General features: G+C 38.9%; 1 protein-coding gene across 1 annotated transcript in view; it reads right to left on the bottom strand.

Moving 5' to 3' along the window:
* Positions 1-23,012, bottom strand: part of dst (dystonin) — a 201,468-nt gene that overhangs the window by 56,066 nt on the left and 122,390 nt on the right. The window contains exons 45-60 of the mRNA XM_084093588.1: positions 21,627-21,860; positions 21,175-21,459; positions 20,004-20,552; positions 19,166-19,342; positions 17,296-17,419; positions 16,135-16,343; positions 14,318-14,635; positions 13,456-13,622; positions 11,109-11,265; positions 9,506-9,632; positions 9,327-9,383; positions 8,962-9,197; positions 7,691-7,820; positions 6,173-6,372; positions 4,421-4,913; positions 1,702-3,170 (exon numbers count right to left, since the gene is read on the bottom strand). Coding sequence (XP_083949714.1) covers positions 1,702-3,170; positions 4,421-4,913; positions 6,173-6,372; positions 7,691-7,820; positions 8,962-9,197; positions 9,327-9,383; positions 9,506-9,632; positions 11,109-11,265; positions 13,456-13,622; positions 14,318-14,635; positions 16,135-16,343; positions 17,296-17,419; positions 19,166-19,342; positions 20,004-20,552; positions 21,175-21,459; positions 21,627-21,860 — 4,932 coding nt within the window. The remainder of the gene's footprint in view (positions 1-1,701; positions 3,171-4,420; positions 4,914-6,172; positions 6,373-7,690; positions 7,821-8,961; positions 9,198-9,326; positions 9,384-9,505; positions 9,633-11,108; positions 11,266-13,455; positions 13,623-14,317; positions 14,636-16,134; positions 16,344-17,295; positions 17,420-19,165; positions 19,343-20,003; positions 20,553-21,174; positions 21,460-21,626; positions 21,861-23,012) is intronic.

The following is a 23,012-nucleotide window of genomic DNA, read 5'->3' as shown; positions in this document are numbered from 1 at the left end:
GGTACAGCGACCGCATTACTGCAGAAGCTGCACCGATCCGTCTGTCAATCTCCCGTTCCATCCTTCCCTCACTCGTGAACAAGACCCCGAGATACTTGAACTCCTCCACTTGAGGCAGGAACTCTCCACCAACCTGAAGCGGGCAAGCCACCCTTTTCCGACTGAGGACCATGGCCTCGGATTTGGAGGTGCTGATTCTCATCCCAGCCGCTTCACACTCGGCTGCAAACTGTCCCAGTGCATGCTGGAGGTCCTGGTTTGATGAGGCCAACACGACCACATCATCCGCAAAGAGCAGAGATGAAATCGTGTGGTCCCCAAACCTGACCCCCTCCGGCCCCTGGCTGCGCCTAGAAATTCTGTCCATAAAAATTATGAACAGAACCGGCGACAAAGGGCAGCCCTGCCGGAGTCCAACACGCACCGGGAACAAGTCTGACTTACTGCTGGCAATACGAACCAAGCTCCTGCTCCGGTCGTACAGGGACCGGATAGCCCTTAGCAAAGGGCCCCGGACCCCATACTCCCAGAGCACCCTCCACAAGATGCCACGAGGGACACAGTCGAATGCCTTCTCCAAATCCACAAAGCACATGTGGATTGGTTGGGCAAACTCCCATGAGCCCTCCAGCACCCTGTAGAGGGTATAGAGCTGGTCCAGTGTTCCACGACCGGGACGAAAACCACACTGTTCCTCCTGAATCCGAGGTTCTACCATCGGCCGGATTCTCCTCTCCAGTACCCTGGCATAGACTTTCCCAGGGAGGAAACACCTGGTGACACCTGGAGGGGCGTGATTGGGAGGAAAAATTCTTGTTTTAGACTTCTAATTCGTGACCAGTGTTTTGTTTGGCTCTATCCTCTGCGCTTCCGTGGTTCGTCAATATGTCATGCGTTGGGTCAGAGGTCACTCGTCATGCGTGGGGTCAGAGGTCACTCTTCCGCCGGAACTAGAGTCATGTATGGCCGTTACTGGAAGCCAGTGGTTACAGTTTACAAAGTTATAAATATGGATATTTTTCTAACAAAAACGCATGGCTTCGCTTCTGAAGGCCTTTAATAACCCCTGGAGCCGCAAGGATTACTTTTATGATGGATGGATGTTTATTTTGGGGCTTCAAAATCTAAGGTACCATTCACTCCCATTATAAAGTTAAAGATCTTTTTTAATGTAACTACGATTGTGTTTGGCTGAAAGAAGAAAGTCATATACACCTAGGATGACTTGAGGGTGAGTAAATTATGGGATAATTTTCATTTTTTGGTGAACAAACCCTTTAAGTGTGACATAAAGTTGAAGTGTAATTTCTGTGCTCCTAGTGGCACCAAAAGGAATTGCAGTTTGTTTGATTGAGCGGCCTAACTGGGAACAACATAATAAAACTGGCTCAAACAATGGCGTGAGTTTGTCCAAAAAATGGAACACTGGTACCGACTGAAACTTGTTTGAAGACAGTCAACACTTTTGAAACTCTTTTTCGTGCCACTAGTGGTGCATGAATGACACACTTCACCTTTTCAAATACTTTTCGGGTCCACTGTAGATATAGATCTTGTTCATTATAAAATGCAAAGCTCACATTTACCTCATGATCTTTAATGTGTAAGACATTGCAGTATATCAGTTGTTTAAAATGTCAGTGCACTGCTATAGAAGGGGAACAGAACAAGATGAGACAAGGTAATGAATCTTAATTTTACCTTGAAGGTCTCCAGTTGTTGGTTAATGACTTCTGTTTCCAATCCAACAGACCCTTGGGACTCCTCTTGCTTCTCGGCACTGCTTAGTTTGTGGGTAAACTCTTGCGCCTTGCTGCAGAACTCCTCTAGATGACTGAGGGTCTCCTCGACCTGTTCTCTTCTAGCAGTGGCTCTGTCCATCAGCTTTCCACATTGCTTGCCCAGGGCTTCCAAGTCTCTCTTTAGACCCAGGAGATCTGGTGAGGCCTCTGACTCCAGCATCTTCTTGCATCTGTCTCTGCCATTGGCTGTGTTGGTCATCAGATCCTGAAGTTTAGCAACAAAGTCTTTGATAGTGCTTTGCTGATCCCGTAAGGTGTCAAGATCCCTGCCAACTGAAGCCATGCCATCCAACTCGTCATCCAGGTCTGCAAAGTTTGCAAACATTTCGCGGATGCTGTTCTGGAATTGTCCAATGCCCTGGAGCTTGTTCTCCAGGGTGGAGCAAGCATCCTCTACCTTTTTGGTAATTGACATGTGGTCTTTTTCCAAGCTATCTGCCTGAAGAAGAAGATCTGTCACACCTTCAACCTCAGAGGCATCTACAACAAGACTTTGTGCAAGACTTTTGAGATTCTCAATCTGGTTGTGGACACCCTCTAAGCTGTTCTGCTGAGCCTTCATGTTGGTCAGGTTCTTGTTGCTGTAGGCCTGGACACCCATGGAAGAGTGCGAATCAAGCTGTTTCCTGGCACCCTCCAGTTGGCCTTTGGCTTCTTTCTGTAAGTCGTTGAACTCTTTCAGTTTCTGCGAGATATTTTCTAATGTTTCTCTTTTGAGCATTAAGTCTTCTGTCAGCTTATCCAGTCTTTTACCAATGGTTGCCTTCTCCTCCCTAACCATATCGCCATCTGAAGTGACGACCTCCAGGAGGCTGTCTGCAGCTGTGTTCGTTATCACAACTTGCCCTCTGTGCTTGTCAACATCCTTCTGGATGGCCTTCAACTGCAAGAGGGAGCCCTCGATCTCCACTGAGTTCACGCTGAGCTTTACATTCTTCTCCCTGTCTTCAAACTCTTGCAACCATGAGCTCAGTTGCTCTGAATGTTCCTTGTATTTCAAAGCCCTCTGCATGGCCCCTTGAAGCTTTTCTGCTTGATCAGCATTGCTTTTCTTCACATCATCCCAGCTGGACTTTAGAGCAGAGAGCTGTCCCTGAAGGGCCACCTTTTCTGCCCCCTCTGTTCTCTGAAGGAGAGTTTCACCCTCTTTCATGATGGTGTTATAAGGTCCCTCATGGTCACTAATGGCCTTCTGAACAGCACTGTTCTCCTTGAGACTCTGTTTTAACCTCTCTGCATAAGCGGAGATGGGCTGTGTCTTGCACTGCTCCTGGAGAGTTTGATTCAGCCAGGCTTGGAAGTCCTTAGAAGTCTGATGGAACTGCTGGGAGCTGGCAAAGGCCGAGTTGAGTTGCTCAATCCGCTTTCCTGGTTAAACACAAGATAAAAAATAAGAGTGTTAGATAAGAAGTCTCACAATTATGTAATATTGTGTCTGAGCAGAGCATAACACGACAAGTGTCAGGCATCAAGCACTTTTTCTACCATGACTGAAAGCAAAAATGCTGTGTGAAATGACAAAATCACAGTCAGTTGGGAACATGGCTGATGTTTGCTATAGAGATGTGGAGTTTGTGGGGCTACCCAACACCACTGTTGCCAACTACTTTCAATGGGAAGTTGCTAAAGACTGCTCGAAAAGTCAATGCTAATTAGCATAATCATGTCATTTGCATTCTTCCTAGTGTCAGCCCTTTACATTTGTTTGTTTCTCTCCTACTCTCTGTGCTGACATACTGTATTTTAATACAGCTGAATTATACCAGGGAGTCTCTGAAACCAGATAAGGTTTGTCCAAGAAGTTGCTGAAATTGTTAATAAAAGGGTCTGAATAGGCACTAAATCTAGCAACAGCTATGTCGCTAACAGGTAAGTCCAGGGCCTAAAATTAACTCTCACCAAGCGCCAAATGAGAGTAATGAATCCTAACAATGCATGAATGTGAACAAACGGACATAGTGCTATGGACAGTTAACGGGCCAGCGCTGCATCGACATTCGTCACGAAAGTTTAAGCCTTGCCAATTTAAATATTCAAGCGCAAGAAGACGTGAAAGGGAGCTCATTTCTGTAACTGAAAACTACTGTCAGGCCTACCTGAAAAACCTGAAAAGCACTGTATATATATATATTATTTTTTTTACATTGTATTCAATTGTGCTTTTGCTTGTAATTTGATTATTTGTTCTTATTTTATTGTATCTTGTTTTTAACAATGTTTTACATGTATATTAGTTAGGCTAGTAGTTTTAGCTGTGGTATCAAAATTGGAATACAGTATTGTTAATTTTCACTAGTATCTAAAATTTTGGTGTCATAACTGCCTGTTTTTGCAGGAAAACTTTCATGGCCGGTTAAAATATTTATGGCCAGTACAATTTCTTTAATCACCGGACATTGGCAGGAGTGGCAAAAAGTTCATTTTACGCTCTGGCTAAGTCGCTAAGTTGTCAACACTGACCAACACTTTGGGGGGGGGGGGGGGGGGGGGTATATCAGCGGAATTGATTTAAACATAGTAAAGTGTTCAAATTCAAATTGTAAGGAAATCAGGCATGGTTACATGTGTGCAATTGTGATGTTGCAGAAGGAAGTAGTAGTTGAAGTTAACTGCAATACCTGCTTTGTCCTCTAGTTGTCTGAATGGTTTGGTGACGGCCTCAAGCTGTTTTGTCAAGTCTGCTCTGAGATATTCCTCAGTCACCATGGCAGAGAGCTCAGAGCAAATGTTTTCTGCCTCTTTCAGCCTCTTCTTCTCCTCTCGTAGCTGAGCCAGGATTGCATTGGTGGCTTCAATCTGTTTATTGACTTCATCAGGTTGGGTGCTGAGAGCCTGCTGGTTATTTAGTTCAGTCTCCAGGCAGGTGGCACTTTTATTGAGGCTTTGCAAAATCTCCTGGAATTGAGCGGTCTTACCGACAGCCTGCTCAATGAGGGCATGTCTTTGAGACAGCTGACCCGTCAAGGCCTGCCACTTCTGGGAAATAGATGCCAGCTGTTCCTTAACCTGTTCTACAGAAGGATCCTGCTTCTCTGATGAAGCGATTGCTGTGGCGGCCTCGGTTAACTTCTCATACTGAGGCTTGCGGCTGTCAAACTCCTTGAGGAGAATCTAATCAAAGGAATGACATATGACATTAAGCAATAGGCATTAAAGGATAAGCCTTCTTCAGTGGCATTAGAAATAGTACAGTGTGTCAATTCATCTATGTAACTTAAAAAGAAATAATTGACCATACATTTTTTTATTCTGTCATCATTCCCAAATTTTTTTGACCATGAAACACAAAAGTGTTTGGCAGAATGTTTATACGGCTCTTTTCGATACAATGAAAACTCTGTCGAGCTCCAAAACCAACAAAAAAGCACATATTTCCATATTACCAGTGTATTATATTCCAAGTCTTCTGAAGAGAAAAGATCACTTTGATCACTAATTACTAAATATCACATCAAATGCCATTGATTCTTTTGTTCCAGGTTACTGATCAAGTGTGCAAATAAGAGCTACTGCTGCTTTTCAGAGATGACTTCAATTTTGGTGTGTTCTTCACACAAAGCCATCTTACCCAGAAAGCAATTTTGCGTTTAAGAGACGTCTAATAGCCGTCCAAACACAGCCCTGAAGTCTAGGCTGAAACTGTCAGTGAAAACTTAATAGACGTCTAAACTATAGTCCAAGAATAGACTAAATAGAAGTAAACTCACTGTTTACTTTGCTTACATGATGGAATATCGTACATCTCGCAAGTTGTTTTGGCAAAAACAACATGTAACTAAATTCAAGGTTATTTTGGCTAGAAGTGGTTTACTCGGCCGGACTATATATCGGGTCTATAGTTAACCGAAACGGTGATATGACAGCTATTGCATGCTGGGTATGGTTTCAGAAAACTTGACATTTAACACGAGAGTCATTAAGATTTCTCGTTTGGTGCTTTGTGTCTTTGTATAGAGAAAAAAAGGGCAGTAGGAACATTCTTAAAACCATCTCCTTTACTGTTCAACAAAATTAAGTCACATGGATTAGGAACATCATGACGGTGAGTGAATGATGACAGAAATGTATTTTAGGGTGAATTAAGGCTGGGCGGTATGACGATATATATTGTGATAGTTAGCGTGAGCTTTAACGATAGACACTTTATGACACACACCGGAATTGCAAACTCAGAAACCCGCTTCGTTTAGAGAGCTTGTGATCCCGAATTCATAGCTTTTTGCGGTAGAAAGCTCAAAACTACTCACATCTTTAAATAAGACTTTGGTAATATCGCCCATCCATCTATTTGTTTAACTTCATATAACCTTTAATATTTCTTTCACATGAATTACAGTTTTTATCTATGTTTACGGCATGACTGCCAGTACCTGGACTTGCTGCTTTTGTGTGTTAAGCATGTTGGGATCCATAGACAAAGACCCCAGGACGCCCATCATCAACTCCTTCTCCTGCAGCCACTGTGAGAGTTGTGGTTGGGTCGTCTGGAAGAGCTCCAGCATTCGGGACGACTCCTCCAGGTGCTGTTTCCGAATCTCCATGCTTCCCCTGACCTCCTCCCATCCCGCATCTGTGTGTGGAGCAGAACACACATCACTTTATCACGTTGATTCAGAGTGTGTGGAGGAGGCCGAACTCCTTCACTATCAGCTTGAGCTTTCACAGGAGCTTCACCTCAGTTTCACAGCAAGGTCAGAAATGAAAAGGAGCTTGGGGCTAAAATGCCATCAAGATGAACAAAAATGGCCGCTAAATTCAAGATAAAGGGGCAAAAATGCCCCTACACAATTAAATTAAATTAAATTAAATATATTATGACTGTGGTGCTTAAATTAAATGAACAATAAGTACCGATTACAGCATTACATTTAAATCTGGTCATGTTGCATCAAAGATTTCCTGTAGCGTTGAGCATTATAGACAATCACAGACACGTCTGTTGAGCGCATGAATGTAATGGCCAATCAGAGGCGTTTAAAATAGTCACCAGTGCAGAAGAAATCAGAGTTCTGCCCTCTCACTAATGCTTTCATAATAAATAAAAAACTAGTGTGGAATGTAAATAAGAGATTCATTGTGCAGTGTAGTCAGCTTCACTGTGCAGAAGTGAGCTTGCACTGAAATGAAGTCATTGACCGCTTCAGTGATGGGAACTTTGCTTGCTTTCTGTATACAGTTCATTCCAGTTTGAATAATTGTTTTGTTTTTCATGCTACTATGAGTACATTTACACGAAAACACTGTACACAATTTTTTTACTTTGCGTTTTTCACATACACACACTGTCAAAACAATCCCCATTCACACGGACGTCGGACCTGCGGAAATGACCAAAAAGCTGTATTCTGCTGCCAGGCCAGTAGGTGGCGATGTCACTCTGTAAAGAAACACTATGCGACTATAGACTGAAAACGTAATACACATGCACATGATGTCACCGTTTTCACAAATTTCACAAAAACATTTCCATTTCCCTCTCTCGCTTTTCTTAGCGAGGACATTTTCAGATATAAATTATATGCTTGATACATTTCAAATGACATTAATATGTAACATCACACTCAAGCAGCATTAAACAGTCTGTGTAAATAAACTTAAATGCCATGTCAGATGCAGCTTCTGCAGTGTAAAAATATCAAATGTTATTGGTAACAGCCAAGCCACCATGGTATGTCATTATTCTGATCGGTTGAATTAATTGATTAAAGTTAAGTATTTGACATAAAAGACAGTGTATACACACATTAAATAAGGTAATTATAAAAATTGCCCTTTTATTTCTGCCCTGGTTCGCAGTGAGCGAGGGAGATACGTGTGTGACGCTGCACCTGGCAATCCACACTGCAGATTAAAGCAGATTCATGCGTTTGGATGTGATGGACGCATACCGATCTGTGCCAGCATGTGCTTCCACTTTTCTGCCTCGGGTGAATCCGGGTTCTCCTCGATTAAACTGAGCAAATTCTCCCTGAGCTGCTGGAGCTGCGCTTGTTTTTGTTTCATATTCTCTTCAAAGACCTGCAAGACAGACAATATAATCAGCTTTTTCAGTGCTTACAGTTTAAAGAATGTTCTTACAGTGGGAAATTGTCGAGGTTTTCATGTAGAATGTATAGCATGACACAAAGTTTGTGCACTTTTTTTCAGAATTTCTGCGCTGATTGTTGAGGAAAATCTCCAAAATTACACGGAATGGAGTGAAATATGGCAAAAACTTCTTACTGTAACTCCTCAAACAACTTCATCAATCTTGGCATATCCATTGGTCTATCAACTGCCTAGCAACAGCTTAGCAACCACTTAGCACAATAGCCATCTACAGCAGGGTTTCCCAAATCCCCTGGGGGTTTGTGAGGGAAGTGCAAGGGTTTGTCAGTTGATAAAAAGCTAATAATTAAATTGGATGCAAAATTTAAATAAATAGATGTGGCTGCACAATTCATCAAAATAAAACTCAACTCGCGATATACATTACTGCCATCATCAAATCAAAGGCTGTGATTTAATGAAATAAGTATATAGTCTGTTGCGCTGCGTTTCAGAGTGGCAGTGTGTTCTCATCGTCTCAGATCGACTCGGTTCACAGTAAACGCTGCTTCTCATCAACTCCATCTCTTCACTGAATGTACACATTTGCATAATTATCAACATTTCTGTGCATAGAAGCATTTCACCAGTATTCCACCAAAATGAACATGTGTGGATTTAAACACTTGAAAGTGAAGATTTTAAGACATACATATTAGTATTGTAACTTGCGTATAAAATAAAATAAAATAAAATAGTTACTATAATTATTTCCAAAAATTATGTTTTTAATTTTACAGGACAATTTATAACTATTTATATATTTTATAACTATTTATAATTTATAAATACTATATATAAATACTATATATAGATACATCTAAAATGATGAATTAACTATTAAAATTAAATATTTTATCTGTTTATGTGACCACTTGTCATGTGACCATTAACCAACCAGAGAACCATGAATACATGTGAATGAACGTGTTTTTAAATTATTGCAATATTAACTTAAAATCTGAGGGTGTACTTCAAGTCAATATTTCACTTCTAAGTGGTTCAGATGCAAAAATAACAAATAATGCTAATAAGTCATTAGACATAATGCACATTAACGGATTTCATTCACCTTCTGTTGCTCTATCTGTGATTTTACGTCGTCTTTCCCAGACGGATGGTCACTCCACGATGATGCCGTCTTCTTCGTGTCTTCCATCCACTGACGTAAAGACTCGGCCTGTTCATGGACCGCTTGAACTTTCTTCAACACAGCGCTGAGCTCAGAGGACCTGGCCTTCAGAAGCTCCCCCAGATGTTCATAACTGCTGTTAATGCAGGACATCTTCTGCTGCACCAGCATCAACTCTAAAGGCAAGCACAGAAATAATATGCAGATTATCCAATATCCATCATAATAGTTATTGGTCGCAGCATAAATTAAAACCAGTTATTTATGTCAGCAAAAACTGATGCATCACTAGTATGAACTTTCACCTTGGTTTGTTAGATAGGCATGACTTCCTGGACCAGAACCATTACTGACAGCTGATCCTAAAGAAAAATAAATTATACATAAATATATATATATGAGTTGACTCCAGATGAGTGATCATGCTGAACTGAGACATGCGATAAATGTTTTTGTAAAATCTTAAAATACTCCTTGGCAATACCTGAGTTGTGATGTATCTTGGCTTTGGCCGGTGATGTCAAAACACTGATTACGCTACATAGAGCAGATCCTCTGCTATTTATATCCTGGACTGCAGGAGTTTTGGAGGTCCATTCATCCAACAAGCCCTGCAGAAACAGTCGTTTGAACATTTTTTAAATCTATGTAGAGTTAAGGAGACATTTTGACATTTTCATTACTCTCCATTGACCTTTTGCAACATGACACACACATTCTTGAATGCTGAGCAATGCTGGATGTGACTAGAGTAACGAGGGTTAAATCACTGGAATAAACACTTTAAAACACAAAAACATGATCCGCTGTTTATCCTCCTTATATGGGTGATTCTTCAGAGAAACGAGTCAGTCCTGAAGGAAGATTTTAAAGGGGGAAAAAAAGTTAAAGGGTGGTTCATTTTAGTGTTTAATTACTTGTCACTGTTGATCAGTGTGACAGAATATTTGCTTAGATGATTCTATTTTGGGCTTAAACTTCTATTTTTCTATTTTTTATAATACCAAATACTGTTGTTACTACCATTTTACAAAACAATTGGAAAAAAAAAAATACATTGGTTATAATGGAAATGGATGAAGGATGGTTTGAACATAAGATATGTAATTAATTTTAAGATTCATTTCATTATGATTTGATAGTATGTTTACTCTGTCATTATAAAACCCCTAAATATTTGAAAATTGTAATTTAGAGACAATAAAAATGTAATAAAATGTAATAAAAAAATAAATAAATTGACTTCAAAATAATGTTTTAGCAACTTCACCGATTACACATCCTCTCCAAAAATGAAAAAAAAAAAAAAAAAAAAAAAAACTGTCATTACAATCTCAAATCATTACTATCACACACAATATAAAAAAATCCCACCAGCTCACATTACACCAAAATTAATTAGACCTTTTGGTAATACTTTATTTCGATAGTCCACTTTAGACATATTCTATTAACTATAAGTAACAACTAACATGTCAACTAGCAGTCATTAGAGTATTAGTAGACTGTCTGCTTAATATCTGCCAACACTTTAATATCTATAAATTAATTCTCTGCACTATTATTGATTTGCCTGCACTGACTCTATTGGATGAGAACTGAACTGAGCGAGACGATGACATCACTGTTTTCTGCAGAGATGCTTTATAGCTGCATTGAACTCATAATTGATGAACTTTACACAGTTACTGAAACGAAATGAATCAACAACTGATTTCAACTAAATAAATAATGACTGTTTACTATTGTCTTGAATTCTGAATTCTGTTTGCATCACTGTAAAATATAAATAAAGATGACTTGACTTTATTGTGATGCTCCTCAACAGATATTCTACTGACTGTAAGTAACTTGGCAAATACATTTAGAATAAGTGTAATAAGTAAATACTTATTCTACTAACCCGAACAGTCTACTAATCCTCTAATGAGATTTAGTTGACATGTAGTAAGTGGAATGTCTAAAGTGCACCATTTAAAAATAAAGTGTAATGTGATAAATGTTTCAACAAACATTGATTAGAATAGATTCTGAGTAGTTCTGAGTGAGATCCAGCATGGTTGTGGCGAGGTCCATGCATCACTCACAGTGATGGTGTGCAGGTCTTTCCCCAGGCCCTGTTCACTGCAGTCGGGCTGAAACACTGGCACTCGCTCTCGTGTGTCCTCCAGCCACTTCATCAACACCCCTGCGTCTGCTGTGAACTCCTGCAGCTGCTTCTGGCAGGACACAACCTCCTGCTTCCTAACACACACACACACATGCATACACAGCGTTATTAAACAGTCTGACATCTGGCAAGAAGCACAACTAATATTGCTTGTGTTGTAATACTGTTTTATTACAGCACATGGTTTCTATAACAGTCCTAGCTAATCAAAACCCTGATCAAAACCCAAACTTTATACAATGAAATTAAAAACAGGGATACATTACTGTTCAAAATGTTAAGGTCAGAAAAAAAAAAAAAAGTTCATTTTCTACACTGATAATAATCAGAAATGTTTCTTGAGCTGCAAATCATCATATTAGAATGATTGCTGAAGGATCATGTGACACTGAAGACTGGAGTAATGATGATGAACATTCAGCTTTGATCACAGGAATAAATTACACTCCGCCCAAGTAGCAGTGCTTCGCCTTCTGAGAATATAGTTCCCAGTATGTATACGGTTAGAAGATGTCTGTCTCATGTGACCTTGTTATTTGTACACACTGTGACTATACAAATCACAACATGTAAATAGGAAAATGTTGGCATTATTTTGTCACTTATTGGGAGCAGTATGCTAGCTGGAGCCATTTACCTCCAGTCTTTGTGCTAAGCTAAGCTAGCGGTGGGTGTGTCAGACAGAGTTACGGCACGCACGGAGATGAGAAGGGTATGTATGGACTTATCTAACTCTGGGGGATACGGTGAATAAGCTAAAGTCCCAAAAAGTCGGCGTGTTCCTTTAAGACCCAGGAGAATCCTCTGCCGGCTGGTTGCTCACAGCGAGGGGACAAATCCCTTTCACTGTCTCTGTTCTGATTTCAGCAAATCAATTTGAGTGAATGCAAACAACATGATTATTGTTCATGAGTCCAACATTCAGCCACGCGAGAAAACAACTTGTAGCTTATTCTTAAATTTGGACCTCATTATTGAAACACAATAATCAATAAAGTCTCACGCACCAAAAGCAGCCCATGCCAATCCTCCAAGTTCTCTTAAATTGAAAAATATGCATTCTCATTTATTCATAAATGGTTGCAACAAGATTTAGTTCAAAATTTTAAGTGGCATTGTTAAACAAAAAACGCTTTATTGGCTTAACTTTCAAAGACGTTCAGTTATTATGCTTTCAAATGTTATGCCATCCATGTCTCTTCCTGACAAAAAAAACATCTAAGTTTATCATTTTGAAAAGAGGTTGATGACTTTTAATATCCGTTGGTGTTGCTATATATAGAAATGGGTAAAATTCAAATATATCTATGGGACTGAACCATTGAAACCAACCTTTGAAATGAAGATTACAAAAGAAAAGTTTGTTAAGAATAATAATATAGAAGGATATTGAGATATCTTTACACGCTCACAAACTTTGGAAAAATACTATCTATGGCACTCAGACAGGAATGTTAAATTGTGTTGACAAAAAAAAAAAAGAGATACATTTCTAGTTTAAACATTATTTTTTCTTCAGAAAATGTGTGACCATTGAAGATGTGTACCAATTTACTCATGGAGCCACACTGAGATCCCTATATCTCTGGAAATTAACCAGATTGGGCCCTAAAAAATGAGAAACCAAAAGAAAAGTTTGTTCTAAAATATCTAAAATTATATTTTTATTTTTAATTTGAGTTACAGGCATGCAAACTTTGGGCAAAAAACACAAGAAGTGCTTTTTTCTCATTTTTGACCTGTCACTCTTGACATACAAGGCAACAAAAATGTCTAAAGTCAACAGATTTTACTATTAGACTTACTAATCTCTGTGTAAAAATAAAATGATGACGTTGTTCTAAAGTCATTTTCTCAAGTCCAAATCTCAGGTGAATGTCAAACCTCTATCTTGAATTACTCAGTAAATATACATCCACCACATTTAATATTTTGGCTTTTTTCTTTATTTAAAAAATTAACAAAATCAAAGATTTGAGCAGTGAAAGTTTCTGAAATTTGGTTGATTTTGACACAGAATGACCCAAATGTGTTGATGTCTGAGAACCTTGTATACACACACTTCCCTGCAGACACTGAACGACATACACTGTTTGGAACAGAACAAGTTTTTTGAGTGTGCCTTATTTTCCTATAAAGGATCATGATTGCCCCTTATTTTCCTTTCAAGAAGTTGGCAACCCTATTTGAGGTGTAATCTGCATATTTCTGTACAAAGCTTTTTTTTTTTTTTTTTAAGCTTAGTGCCTGCCTTAATCACTTACTTCTCCATAAGTGTCTCTTTAAAAGCATTGAAGTTGTCGGAGATGTTCTGCATCTTGCTCTGGAGAAGCGCTGAGCTTCCTTCAGGACCAAACCTGCCGAGTTCCTCAGACAGTTTCCGCAGGGTTTCCACGTCCTCTGCATGCTCACACAACTCTGCATTTGTGTCCTACAAATAAAGACTTTATGAGAACCTAAACAGATTATAGGACATCAACAGGGTGTCTATGAGAGCTGCCTCGCTTTCAATCCATTTTCTAAAAAATAATCCATATCCTTTAATTACTTCACAGTCGTAAACCATGATTTATATCATTTCATTGAACAAAAATGCGTAAAGTGAGTGCAAAATGAGCCGTCAATAACTTTAGGAGAGAATCTAATGTTAACAAAGAATAATAACTTTGGTAACACTTTACAATAAGGTTCATTAGTGAACACGAACTAATAATGAACTGCACTTATACAGCATTTATTAATCTTTGTTAATGTTAATTTCAACATTTATTAATACATTATTATCTTGTTAACATTAGTTAATGCACTGTGAACTAACATGAACAAACAATGAATTACTGTATTTCTATTAACTAACGTTAACAAAGATGAACAAATACAGTAACAAATGTATTGCTCATGGTTAGTTCATAACTAATGTTAACTAATGAACCTTATTGTAAAGTGTTACCATAACTTCTGTAACACGTATTGCTCATTGTTAGCTCATGTTTGTTAATGCATTTACATACTGGGAACTTACTGTAAAGTGTTACCTTTATATGCACTATAGGCTAATAGAAGTATCTAGCTAATATAAATGAAGCAAAGGCTTAAACTCTGATGTAAAGCGGTGTTTCAGCGTACCTGTACGAGCTGTGAGAGTTCAGCGACGCTCTTTCCGGGTCCGTCGCTCTCGGCCAGAGCCTGGGAGCTCTTCAGCACAAACTGCTGCAGCTTCTCAGAGGTCTTCTCGAAGCGCTCCACCTGGTCTCTGAGCTCCTCCATCTGAGAAAGCTTCAGCTTGTGGCGCTCAGAGGCGTCAGTGAAGCGCTGGGACAGGCTCTCCATCTGACGCTGGAGCAGGACAGCAGCAGTCGGGTCAGCGTTCTCCACAAACGCCTGCACCTTCAGCTTCATGGCCGAGATGCTGCTCTGCCTGATGGACATGTCCTGCTCCACCGCCTGAAATAAACACACGCTTTATCAGCATTCATCCGTTGAGCTCGATTAAGTATGAATATTAAGGTAAGATCAGATGTTTTATCAAGCTATTATCTTTACATTTAGATACATAGTTTTGTGTTGACTCTCCTCTGGTCATTTTAACCTGAAAATCATTTTCTTAGAATTTTCTTAAAATTGAGTGTTCATCGTAGTGGTCCAAGACCTTAAGACTTTTGTTGCACTTGAAAAAACTGGATTTGAGGAGTTTATGTGGTTGTAATAAATATAGTAACAAATCCTTCCCTTGCGGGTCAGTCTGAACCCCCAAAGGAATGGGAAATTATTTATTTATTTATTCTGAATTAAAATCAACATTTTCAAGTAAATATTCTTCAAGGTTTTGATTGTTTTTTTGCTGCTGTCCACCTTACAAACTTGAATTATTCAAAAATCTGACACTTCAGTGTAAATACATACCTTAAAAATGCTCTAAATTAAAACTAAAAATGCTAAAACTTCACCAAAAACTAATTTTATAATCTCTAAATATATTCCTGAATACACACAGAAGAAAAACTGACTTTAAGACCCGGGGGAACAGTTTGTTTGCTCCATATAGAGCTATAAGGCCATCTAGAGTCATGAAATATGTTATATATAAAAAAAAAAATTTCCCCACAAGATATCGGCAGAGACATTTATATATACGGTATATATACATTTCCATCTAGTTACCAGTAGTGCTTAAAAGAAAAAGAAAAACGTTGGAATAGTTTGCCTAAACATATTAGAGACGCTGCTACTGTACAGGATTTTAAAGGACAACACATCTGTTTTCAATAGCTGTTAATCAGTGACAATTTTATTATGTGTTGCCTATGTGATGCTCTTTTCTGTTTTTGTGTTCTGTGTGACATTGTAAAGCACATTGGTCAACTTGTGTTGTTTTAATTGTGCTATATAAAGTTGCTATTGCTAACATGGTCTTCAAAAACAGAGCCAAAACAGTGGCATCTGAGAATTTCATCAGTTTCATCAAAATTCATCAGTTGAGCCCAATTAAATATGAATATTAAGGTAAGATCAGAAGTTTTATCAAGCTATTATTATTTTTACATTTAGATACATATGTAAGGCATGTGACAGAAGAGATACTGAATGTGGGTTCAGGGTTTTCCTCTTGAAGTCTGGACCATTTTTATATTTTGCTTAAAATAAGTATCTACTAAAAACAAGCAATGTACATAATAATCAAAACGTCTTCATCATGAGCAGAAAACAAAGTTAACTAGTCATTTTAAAGTTTATGTAAATCCTTGCCATTTACAAATAATTCTCCCAAATGATAAGAATTATGTTTATTTTAAAATGCTCTTTCACACGCTGAGTAATAATGCTAAATGTAGATGAGAGAATACCTCGTCACAACCCTGGTTTGAACGCTCAGAGTCAGATAAAATACATCTGAATATGCATGATATGGAGTATCTTTGAATGAAAGGTGAAAGGTCACATACTGCCTCCTTGCTGAGTGCATTAGCGATGGAGTGAGAGTCGAGCGGCACTTGCGGCGTCTCCTTCACGCTCTCCTCCACCTTCTCCATCCAGGACATCATCTCGTCCAGCCCGTCCTGGACACTCAGAGAGCGGGTCAGAGTCACCTGGAGCTTCTCATTGCGGTCGCTCACGGACTTACACAGGTTATCGTATCTCTCTGCGATGTCGTCTACAGACAGAAGCATATTTATACATGCAAAATTATTCACATGTTGTTCAAGCTGTCAAAGCTCTGCAGGACTGACCAAATGTCCACGTTGCTTTGGTTTAATAATCTTTTTTTGGAACTTTTCTAAAATAAAAAAATAGCTGATCACAGTGTGATCATTTTTCTTTTTTCCATACAAATACATATACATTTGACATAAGCACAGTGAAAGACAAACACAAAAACAGAGGGTGCATAACATACGTTTAAAAAAAATACAAATAGAAGGAACTGGAAAAAATGATCTTTGCCGATATGCACTGGTAATATATGTACAGTATACATTTGAGGGAAGTAGGAAAATAAATCCTGGTAAGCAATAGTAATTTACATAAACTGACTAAATGTGTTATTATGTTGTATAAAGAGGCACAGCATGTTCGAAATGAGTTTATCGTGATTTATGGGAAGAGGAATCATGTGTCCTACAGAAGTCTTGAAAGAAAGCAGACCAGGCTTGTGTGAAGAAATCAATATTTTCACGTGCAAATGTTGCTCATTGTTTTCCAATTGAATAAGATATGTTTTTCTGCTATTGGCAACGAGATTAATAAAAATGGTTTGGTTTGGTTATAAATCTTTAATGTAGGAATGTGTTTTAGCTTCTAAATGTATAATTTAATCATACATAATGTAAACTGTAACATGTTTAAATATCATTTAACATTTTATTTTACAGTGTTAAAGTGCTACCAATTTTAAGGTAGTATATTGTACTGCTTATTTACTGTATGCTGATTTAAAAAAAAACACTTAATAATTAAATAAATTAATAATAAATAAAACATACTTTGATATTACAGTAATGAAATTTTGCGGGGGAAGTGTGGAGATTTTGCTTTATTGTCTTAAAAGTAAGACTTTTTTGGCTTGTGCTTGAGGTGTGTTTTTGCGTGACTGGACGTGGACTCACCCACGGTCTCCTGAATCTCCTCCGGATTGGACAGCAGTTCTCCCTCGGCAGAGATCAGGGCGTCAGCTGATCTCCTCAGCGTATCCAGCACAGCCTGATGGGACGTAGTTTGCCCTTGAAGACTCTGGAACAGACCGATGCTTATTACAATCCACTAATAAGAGTGCAGTCAATAGACTGGTTATCTTAAAAGCACAACATCAGTGGTGTGTGTTCTTTATTCATCTCAGTTAGGCATATTAGACCGTGACATTACAAAAGGTTGTTTAGCATAAGGACACAAGGTCAGAAGACAGTCGTGTCCTAGAGAGAAGTAATGGAGCATGAAGCATCTTCTCTCTGCGTATCGGATCTCGCTGCCGGTCAGCTGAATGTGGTCTGAGTGCATCACGCGAGACGTAATCTATTTAAGTGTGATTAGCTTTGTCTGCTTCTCTATTTACCTTTGCAAGAACAACTAGCTATAATGCGTCTCAAGTAAATTAAATCTGTGCCAAGTTATTTGTGTCATGACATTTCTTCAGTGATATAAATACACACAAAAAAAGAGAAACGACCATGCATTTTAATAATTTTCTGATGGAAAATTATGATTTTGTTCAGTTTGTCTAAAAGCATATAACACTCCCCATAGATATATTTTGTTTAGATAGTATTTTCGATTGACACCAGTGTTGATGTGCAGAACTCATACTGGCTCGCTGTACTGACTTATTACAAAACAGAAAATATGATGCATTTTTTAAAACACATTGCAAACACTAAAACGTCTTTTGAAGTTGTTTTATAGTGCACTGACAAAATGTCCAATGTGCAATGACCTACAGTAGTTTATTCAAGTCAAAAAAAATATTAAAGGCAACCTAGTTTATTCAAATCAAAAACATTATTAAATATAGCTGAATCAACCTAAATGCATTAATTTATACAAACAAAAATAAATTAAGGTTTTTAAGCAAATAATTGCAGGTTACCACTTTTGACAGTTTAAGCAGGACCTAAAATTAACACTCTCTAAGCAATGCTTGTTGGCGAGTATATGAAACGGTGTCAATCGCCCGGTAACATTTATATGAGTTCAAACAACCCAATGCTGTGAGTACATGATATGTGAACAAACGTGAACGACACTCAGGTCAGCTGACGGGCCAATGAATGCTGTATCGTCAATAAAGTTTAAGCCTTGCCTCTTGAAATATTCGAGCGCAACTGGGTTATCTTGCTTCACACTGCTCATAATTTACCTAGGGTTAACAAATAACCCTGGGTGTTCATACACTGCCATTCCACACTAGACTCCCAAAACCCTGGGTTAACGTTCTTATTTGCATATTTGCAGTGTCAGTGTCATTGATTGGCACTGAATTCGTAATGGCGTATTGAAGACTATCAAGTTTACACTGAATTGTCTTTTCAGACTATAAAGGCAAGAATGAAACGGTCTATTCTTCACTCCAAATGACGTGTTTCCTGTCACCATTTGACATTTTTCAATGCAAACACTGAAACGATGGTTTATATACAATGCACTGTGTTTCCGTGACTGTCAAAAGCATGTGAATATGAGGCACGTGATTGGCTGTCAGGGGCTAAGCATCACACCATAAAAACGCATAATTTCGCACTAAGTTCGGCACCACAATGTGGAGATAACAGCACAAACGAGACGCTAATCCTTACCCAGAGTTTCATCACCCCGGTTAAAAAGCAGTGCTAACCCCGCTTCTAAATTACAAATGTGAAATGCTCCTTTACCCACAGTTAAAAGCGGGGTTTAGAACGACAGTGGGTTCAGCACAGTGTGAAAAGCCCCACACAGTGCCATTATAACTCTGTGAACTGAAATAATGACAGTAGATTGTGTTCATGCCTTGGTCTCCTCCAGCTGTCTCTGAAGGGTTTGTGGATCTCCAGCAATGGGCTCTGACTGCTGTCTTCGGGACTCGTCCTCACAACTACTGAGCCACTTCACCAGACCATCACTGGCATCTTCATACTTCTTGTACTTGTCCACCACGTCTTTGAGATTGTTTCCAAGCTGATTACACTGAAACGTATGAGTTTACAGTTTATCATCTCAAACATTTAATGTATTTTTAGTTTTTTTATTATTAAAATGTTTGGAGGATTTAAAGGAATAGTTCACTTAAAAATTTAAATTCTGTCATCATTTACTCACCCCTAAAAAAAAGTATGAGTTTCTGTCTTCTGCTGCACACAAAGGAAGATATTTTGAAGAATGTCGGTAACCAAACAGTTGATGGACCCCATTGACTTCAATAGTATTTGTTTTCCTACTATTGAAGTCAATCGGGTCCATCAACTGTTTGGTTACCGACATTCTTCAAAATATCTTCCTTTGTGTTCAGCAGAAGAAAGATATTCATACTTTTTTTTTGTAACAACCTGAGGGTGAGTAAATGATGACAGAATTTTCATTACATAACATCAGAACAGACCTTCTGGATATTGTTGATTGTTTGCTGAATTAGAACCATTGAGAGACAAATGCTGCCATCTATTGGTTGTAATTATAAAGTGGTTCATTTCCCATACAGCTAAACTAACTTCAATGTGTGTGTGGAAATTTTTTTTTTTGCAATGTTCCTAAGAAAAATTGCCTTTTTTAAGGTTGATTTTGGGGTACCTGGACAGATTCTTGACAAGATTCTGCCACTGACTCTACATAAGATCAAAAAGAGCATTACCTGTGTGTGCAAGGCTTTGTATCGAGCGGCAGCAGAATCCAGCTTTTCTTTGACTGCAGAACAAGTCCCGGACATATCAACCACCGCCAGGCCGTCCGTTCCCCCAGACCCCCCACGATCGCAGGCCTTCGCTGCGTCCAGCACCTTCTGGCCCGAGATGGTAATGAAGCGCAGGTCTCCTTTATGAGAGATGACGTCCTCAGAGAAACTCTTCTGTCTCTGTAGATTATTACTCAGAGCGTCCAGACTCGCAGCGGGCGTCTCCAGCTCCTCCACCTGCCCGTGGGCCTGCTGGAGCCACGTCTCAAACTCCTCACAGTCCCCCTTAAACTTCTGAAGCTCCTCCTGAACAGTCTGCACGTGCTTCATCTGCTGCTCGGCCTGTGTGAGAGAGGACTCGTAGCGACCCTTCAGCTCTTTAATGTCCCTCTGTAACTTGTCTTTTTCAGCAGGGGACAGGACTTGAGCCTGTTTGTCGAGTAACGCCTGCGCTGACTGTGTGGCAATGATCAAATCCTGCTGTTGGGACAAGATTTCCTGGTGGTGAGCCTGTGGAGATGGAGAATGGAGGGCTAAGTAAGTCATTTCATTCATTCAAGTCATGCATTTCATTGCCATTAAATCTGATTTTAAATAGTTTGGTCACGAAACTTTAGAGGGCTAAGACTGAAAGGTCCTTTACAGGCAATCTACAGCATGGCACAAGCTGACTGTCCTCTGCTGATCCTGCAGCCAATGAGATTGCTTGCTCAATTAAATAGTCAGGAGTGTGTTTCCCGAAAGCATCGTTAGCCAACTATGGTCGCAAGTTCTGTCGTTATCAGTATAGTTCAACGAGTCTGTGTTTCCTGAAAACATAGTTCTAATGAACATTTGCAAACAGCATCGCAAAGTTGTGTGTTTGGAAAGACAGCTCTCGACCTGTGGTTAGAAGCAGAGTTTCTAGTTTGCATGACATGTGGACTAAATAAATCCAGGTAGCAACGTTAACACAAGACAAAGAACAGAAGCTTACTGAGGATATAAATACACAGTCAAACAAAGAGCATTTAGTATACTATATTTTTGTTCTGTTATAATTACACTTTTGTATGCTGAGGTGTACTTCTGTTTCACAAGGGTATGAAAAGTCTTCCAAAGAACTACTGTAAATAAATACTGAAGTACTTACTTGAACTCTATCATACTGCTGGTCCAGGTCCAAGGCTTTACCGTCTTGTTTTTTGCCAGTGTGTAGACTTGTGTTATCTGTAGCATCTAATGCATTTCCATTAGGATCATCTCCCTCGCCAATAATCCTCTTCTCTGACGTGTACTCCGGCATGTTTCCGTTCTGTTTACCCGTCTGGTCCTTTTGGATTCCACCCATTTCTTTCTCTTTCCCAATGTTGGAGATCCAGTCTAGAAGACCCTCAATTTTGGTTTTACTCTCTTCAAGTTGTTCAACAGCTGCTACCTGTATTGTTGCAAAATCAAAGAAAGAATAACTTTGAGTTACTGAAAATAGTCACAAAAATCCAAAGACACTTTTGAGAGCCACTAAATGATAAAGTCACTAAATGTCTTTTTTTTTTTTTAACTACCAGTTGAATAGTGTTTGGAAAAGTGTTTTCCCCCCCTAACCTTCTCAGTCTCCTGCTTGATAGCACTTGTCAAAACTTTCTCCAGATCCTTCCTTGACTCTTCTGCCTTCTGGTTGAGCATATTCGCCTTACTCTTCAGTTCTTCCAGTTTGTCCTCAAGAGCCGATATCTGCTCTGGAGTGAGTTTACTGCGGTTCTCCTCCAGAAACTTCTTTGTGCTACTGATGACTTCATTGAGGGCACTGGCATTAGCCTGCAGGTCTTTCTGTAGAGCCTGAGAGACCAGCATAGAGAAACAATCGTTAATATTCAGCTTCCATCTAAACAGATAAAAACAATATAACACATAATTAATTGCAACAAGCCACTGTGTTACAGTGATTTTTACCTTGGGTAAAGGGTTAAGGGTGTTCCTAGGCATGTAATAATGGTAAAACATTGTAACACGCAAACATGAGTGGCTAATTGCCTATACAAAAGAAATACAAAAAATACACCACTGTTCCATAAATAGTTACATTTAGTATAAATTATTATGAAAGTTCATTATTCTAAATATAGGCAACTAAAGCAGCATGTTTGTCAGGACACTGATATGCAGCTGACTGGTTGTTTGCATGTTGCGAGTGGTTTCTATTGTGTTTATGTCACTGCAAGCTAATTGCTAGACAGTTGTGAAACCAACTTGTCTGGGTGTATGCTAGGTGACTGACAGATTGATCTGGGCTGCGTTTCCCAAAAGCATTGTGAGCCCAAGTTGATTGTGAGGACCATTGCCACCAATGTTTCTACTATCAACTTGAGGAGTAGTTTCTAATGCATGTATTTGGTTTTGTGTGGTTGTTAGGCAGTGGTTATTCCAATTTCCAATTCCAATTTATTTATAAAGCACATAATAATACAACAAGGCTGAACATAGTGCTACACAGACAATAAAACATTAAAATATAACAAACACAAATAACTATAAATAAAGAATATGCAAAATATCTACTCTCAGATTGTTAGACCCACAGACACTTAGGAGTCTTCAAACATCTTCAACACCTAAAACATCTTCAAACTCTTAAAAACCGATTACCTGTGACAACAGAACCTCAACACTCATGTATGATCAAAAGCTAAAGTGAAACGTGGCTATTGGGTTCTGGGTGTTACTAGGATGGCGTTGGGCTGTTTATCAATGCAAATATATGGGATTTTTTAGCTCTTCTTTTTCATCTCCTGAACAAAAATATGGTCTGATCATTTATGAATTTAACAGCACACCTTAAATCAATAATTACAAATTTAGTTGATTCATCTGCCTCCATTTACATAGCAACGCCCAACTTCCTGAAATCCAATCAATTCCCGAGTGGGCTGAAGTCCCACTCTACTTTTTTTTCTCATTATAGAGGCTGTTTCACTTTTGCAATTGGGAAGA

This window comes from Abramis brama (genome assembly GCF_963993115.1).
Source record: "Abramis brama genome assembly, chromosome: 19".
NCBI classification, from domain to species: Eukaryota; Metazoa; Chordata; class Actinopteri; order Cypriniformes; family Leuciscidae; genus Abramis; species Abramis brama.
This window is presented reverse-complemented; position numbering and strand designations above follow the sequence as displayed.